This window comes from Sinocyclocheilus rhinocerous, unplaced genomic scaffold (assembly GCF_001515625.1).
Source record: "Sinocyclocheilus rhinocerous isolate Xijiao unplaced genomic scaffold, SAMN03320098_v1.1 scaffold2921, whole genome shotgun sequence".
Lineage (NCBI taxonomy): Eukaryota > Metazoa > Chordata > Actinopteri > Cypriniformes > Cyprinidae > Sinocyclocheilus > Sinocyclocheilus rhinocerous.
Window position 1 is genome coordinate 248,068 of NW_015655581.1, and position 2,423 is coordinate 250,490.

At 32.2% G+C, this 2,423-nt stretch overlaps 1 protein-coding gene across 1 annotated transcript in view; it reads left to right on the forward strand.

Moving 5' to 3' along the window:
- The window catches only part of LOC107718687 (sphingomyelin synthase-related protein 1), a 14,297-nt gene that overhangs the window by 9,877 nt on the left and 1,997 nt on the right, over nucleotides 1–2,423 (forward strand). Inside the window, exon 4 of the mRNA XM_016525876.1 lies at nucleotides 1,787–1,882. Within this exon, the coding sequence (XP_016381362.1) occupies nucleotides 1,787–1,882 (96 nt within the window). The remainder of the gene's footprint in view (nucleotides 1–1,786; nucleotides 1,883–2,423) is intronic.

Here is a 2,423-nt window from a genome sequence, read left to right on the forward strand (position 1 = left end):
GCCACCTACTGGTTTTAATTTCACATTTAAAGTATCTTTTCATTTATCAGTATTCACCGTTTTATGTTTAAAATATCAAAACATTATTTATGCATTTGTAACCACAGGTTAAATCATTCCATGTCCCTCTGCGCTGCATTAAACAGTGTGTAAGCACATCGAAATGCCACTTCAGATGCAGCTTCTGTGTTTCCTCTGCATTGCAAAGATGAATTTTGTTGCTACTGATTTCATTTGCTTGGTAACAGACCAAATGTCTTATTATTCTAACTGACTGATTAAATCTAAGAATTTGACTCAAACGATGATGCACACTTTTAGAAAAAATGGCTTTATAAAGGTAAAAATAAATTTAAACTTATTGGAAAAGATTAATTTCTATCACTGCTGTGAACTGACCACCACACAGAATATGAAGATTGGTGATTTTAATGCATCCTTGCTGAATTACAGTATTAATTTCTTTTAAAAAATTTAAAAATAAAAACTGACTGCAAGATCACTTTTTCCAAAAGTTGCATTAAGTCAGCTAGCAGTTAGTGATTTAAGCTAGCATTTTCCATTTTTTGTGAATAATGTGCATCAGGTTGTGAACTGCACATATGAACCAATTTAAGACATTATAGGCATTTTTCTAATGCAAAGCGTGTTTTAAAAGGCAGGCTAGATAATTATTTCGCTTTCTTTAATCTCTAAATGCATTGCAAAACATAATCTTCCATCTTGAAATAAGAAAAATGCACTTGGTCTTGATAAAACCTAATAATAATTGCCTGCTTTCTCCAATATTGTTGAGCTTTTGTGCTTCACACGACAAGCACTATTTGTATAACATGCATGAGATTCAAGGCTGTGTTTCCCAAAAGAGTCATAAGCTAATTTGCACCACTGTTCTGTACGATCAGCTCATGATGCTTTTGGAAACGCAGCCCAGATCAGATCATTCACTGATAGTTTCACGTTTCCATTAGGATTCTGCTTTGGAAGCTGCTTTAATGTGGTTTAAACATTATTTAAGTTCTACTTGAACGTAAATGTGTTTTTTCTAATTCATGGTTTCCCAAACTGGGGTTGGTGAGTGGATGAAAAGCTAATAATTAATTAAAACATTCACATTTAAAATTAAAATAATTATTTTAAAAATAAAATCAAAATTTTATTCATTTTTTTTTTTTGCTTATCTGCATGTCATGTGACCATTAACTGTCATTAGAGAACTGCATATATGTGAATGTACCGTTAGATGATTAACTTTTAAATATCTTTTTAGATTTTTTAAATTTTAATATCTTTTTAAAGTTTTTAAAAATTATCTTAAAATTTCAGGTGCGACTACAAGTGAATATTTTAGGTTTGGCTGACAAAAATGTTTGGGAATGCTTGCTCTAATTGCATTAAAATCACATTTTTAAGCCATTTCAGAGAAAATACATCAATGTAGAGATGAAAATCATCAATAGAAATATAAAGATGCCAGATTTGAGTTGTGCCCTAACACCCCAGACTAAAAGACTAAAACTCATTAGACATAATTTCTTTGAGGTTTCTGGCAGCATAAATGAAACTAAACCGCTCTGATGATGAGTTGCACCCTTTAGACATCTGTAAGCTTTGAGGTTTGCTGTTGATGATAACTTTCTCCATCACGCACCACAGGACATCGTTAGAGTTCACAGCTGAAGATGAGCACGAAAACACAAAATAACATCATTATCACCATCTGTTTGGAGGAGGATTATGTTTTGCTCTTTTTTTAACCTTTCGCCTTGTTCTCTTCTCCCTCCAGTGTACCCAGAATCCCCTGGGCTTTTGCGATGGCTGAGGCCTGTGGCGTGATCCTCTGTTCTGTTTGGCTGCTAGTTCTGCTGCTTCATAAACACTGGTAACAAACACACACATGCACATATGTATAATATAGTTTATGCATCTAATTATAAAGCTGTTGCATGTAATTGTTTTGCATAAAATACTAAAATCCTGCATAGAGACATCAAGACAATGAACAAATATTGTAATACAGCTTTAATTTTTTTTCTGTACATTACAATGTGTCCTGTGAAGACTCTTCTGAAAGTGAGGCTGCATAAGGATCAGATTGCATTGTGTGTCCTTCACTGAGAAGCAGATCACAGCCAGCGTTTCATTCTCCAGTGAACATTCCTATGGCTCATCACAGCTTTTTTTTGGTCCTAAAATATTTTCTTCGATTCCCCTTGAGATTTTTATTAATATTATTTATTAATAAAAAAATATATGACTATTTTAATAATTTAGCAACACATATGCATGTTCACGGTTTGCAGATGTTGCTTAATGATCACCCGACAACTTTTTTAAGTGTTTTATTTTTGTTGTTTATTGTAAGATTATTTATTTTAATTTTAAATATTTATAATTTAATTAATTATTATCTTTCATATATT